Source organism: Lutjanus erythropterus, chromosome 20, assembly GCF_056507025.1.
Source record: "Lutjanus erythropterus isolate fLutEry1 chromosome 20, fLutEry1.hap2, whole genome shotgun sequence".
In the NCBI taxonomy this organism is placed as follows: Eukaryota; Metazoa; Chordata; class Actinopteri; order Lutjaniformes; family Lutjanidae; genus Lutjanus; species Lutjanus erythropterus.
The window spans coordinates 35,365,001-35,367,760 of record NC_139336.1 but is presented as its reverse complement, the minus strand read 5'-3'; the positions used below and the strand labels follow the sequence as shown (position 1 = coordinate 35,367,760).

General features: G+C 42.3%; 1 protein-coding gene across 1 annotated transcript; it reads left to right on the top strand.

The window, feature by feature from the left end:
• The first annotated feature begins 1,290 nt into the window (after positions 1 to 1,290).
• cdc26 (cell division cycle 26 homolog) lies at positions 1,291 to 2,020 on the top strand. The gene is made up of 2 exons (XM_084745823.1): positions 1,291 to 1,522; positions 1,777 to 2,020. The coding sequence occupies exons 1-2, from the start codon at positions 1,442 to 1,444 to the stop codon at positions 1,987 to 1,989; spliced, it is 294 nt and encodes a 97-aa protein (XP_084601949.1). The 5' UTR covers positions 1,291 to 1,441; the 3' UTR covers positions 1,990 to 2,020.
• Positions 2,021 to 2,760: the final 740 nt, after the last annotated feature.

Sequence of the window (2,760 nt, the reverse complement as noted above, 5' to 3'; positions counted from 1 at the left end):
ATCAAATCATTTTGGACACGATTTGTAAACTTGCTGTTGGTCACTTGAGTTTCTGAAGTGTAACTGCAGTTTTTTTTTTAAATATTACTGTCGTGAAATAAAAGATCAGAGCAACAGAGAAACCAGATGATTGAAGATGAAAGAACTACAGCAAGAAAACACTGAAGAGCTGTGTGTGTGTGTGTGTGTGTGTGTGTGTGTGTGTGTGTGTGTGTGTCTGTGTCTGTGTGTGTGTCTGTGTCTGTGTGTGTCTGTGTGTGTGTCTGTGTGTCTGTGTCTGTGTCTGTGTGTGTGTGTGTGTGTGTGTGTGTGTGTCTGTGTGTGTGTGTGTGTGTGTGTGTGTGTGTGTGTGTCTGTGTGTGTGTGTGTGTCTGTGTCTGTGTGTGTGTCTGTGTCTGTGTGTGTGTGTGTGTGTGTGTGTGTGTGTGTGTGTCTGTGTCTGTGTGTGTGTCTGTGTGTGTCTGTGTCTGTGTCTGTGTCTGTGTGTGTGTGTGTCTGTGTCTGTGTGTGTGTGTGTGTGTGTGTCTGTGTCTGTGTCTGTGTGTGTGTGTGTGTGTGTGTGTGTGTGTGTGTGTGTGTGTGTGTGTGTGTGTGTGTGTCTGTGTGTGTGTGTGTGTGTGTGTGTGTGTGTGTGTGTGTGTGTGTGTGTGTGTGTGTGTGTGTGTGTGTGTGTGTGTGTGTGTCTGTGTCTGTGTGTGTGTGTGTGTGTGTGTCTGTGTCTGTGTCTGTGTGTGTGTGTCTGTGTGTGTGTGTGTCTGTGTCTGTGTGTGTGTGTGTGTGTGTGTGTGTCTGTGTGTGTGTGTGTCTGTGTGTGTGTCTGTGTGTGTGTGTGTGTGTGTGTGTGTGTCTGTGTGTGTGTGTGTGTGTGTGTGTGTGTCTGTGTGTGTGTGTGTGTCTGTGTCTGTGTGTGTCTGTGTGTGTGTCTGTGTGTCTGTGTCTGTGTCTGTGTGTGTGTGTGTGTGTGTCTGTGTGTGTGTGTGTGTGTGTGTGTGTGTCTGTGTGTCTGTGTGTGTGTGTCTGTGTGTGTGTGTGTCTGTGTGTGTGTCTGTGTGTGTGTGTGTGTGTGTGTGTGTGTCTGTGTGTGTGTGTGTGTGTGTGTGTGTGTCTGTGTGTGTGTGTGTGTGTGTGTGATGTCACCATTTTAATTCTACATAAATAAATGTGACGTGGAGAATTTTCCAGAACTGATCTTCATCTTTCTGAAGTTTCCATTTTGGTTGATGTTTGTCATTTTATTTTCCGATTTTAACGGTGTGCAGAGTGACAGACGCTGCTCGACGACGCAGCGGTACAGAACACGGTCACCGTGGCGAAGAACAAGCTAGCTCATGATGCTAACAAAAATCCGTGTTGAACTTTAACAATTGGTGGTAAATCAATATGTTTGAAATAATCAATAGTGTCCTGATGACTGATCTTTGTGTCTGTTCAGAATCAGAAGATGCTGAGGAGGAAACCGACTCGTCTGGAGCTGAAGATCGACGACACCGAGGAGTTTGAAAGCATCAAGAAGGAGCTCGAGGTTCTACTCACTTCTGTCAACATCAATCAATACTGCTGATCACGTTAAATGCTGTCTGTATCAATCGGCACTGTTGATGAGCATCAATACTGTCAGTAGAGTTGAGCAGATGACAGGATGTAGATGTCAGTCAGATTAACTTTGATGTTCATGACATCATCAACTGTGAGTGACACCTGTGACATCATTTATGTTAATGAGGAAACTTTCTGATTTGATTTGTATCAGCTGACACGGTTTCCCTTTTTCCTCAGGCCAGGAAGCGTCAGCGGGAGGAGGCGGAGTCAGGAGGTGGTGTGGGTGGGGCTCCCGTCATCAGTGTTGACATCATTGGGGGCGGGGCCTCAGCTTCAGCTTCTTCCTCTATGGCGACGTCGCGGGCGGAGCTTATCAACGAGCGAATCGGCTACAAGCCACACCCCAAACCGGCCACACTGCCAACTTCATTTGGAAGTTTACAGTTTTAATAAAAATCAATAAAATGTTTGAAGGAAGAAAGTTTCTGTTTTGTGAACAACTGATCAACATGTGAGTTAATATTTTATGGATCAATCAACAGATTAATTGACTGAAAATAATCATCAGCCAGTGAATCCTGAACGCTGAGAAAAAATGTAACAAGTCGAAAAATTACGTAACGGATGAAAAAGACGCAGCAGCTTGAAAGACGATGTAAATGACATGACGACAAAAATGATGATTTTGTTCATATTTGTTTTATTTTCATCATAAATGCTACGATAATATTTTTATAAAGAGTTTAATAAACAAATATAAAAGACAAACAGACGATTAGTGTTTCAAAACAAAAGAAAAAAACTGTAAAAACTTTATTTACAGTAACAGTAGGCGACGCTCTGACATCATTAACGTTTAGGCTTCGCCCTCATACAGTCCAGGAAGTGTTGCTGACCAATCAGGACTCACAGAAACAAGTTTTTAAATACATATTTATATTAACCTTTTTTTTAAACATTTGAGGTGGTACAACAGTATTTCAGATGTACGAGTAAGTGCTGATGACATCATTCAACTATTTTAAAAATGAATTGTTTTGGAGCCGTCTGATTGGACGATTCTTTAAACTTTGACTTAAAAAATTAATCCATGTTTGTTGTTTTTGTTTTTGAACTTTTAAAGATATTAATGAGCAGACGTCACTGATTGGTCAAAACCATTTCCTTAAATAAAAAAAGGTTGGGGTGGGCGTGGTCTGTGTGATGATGACTGTTTTTTCA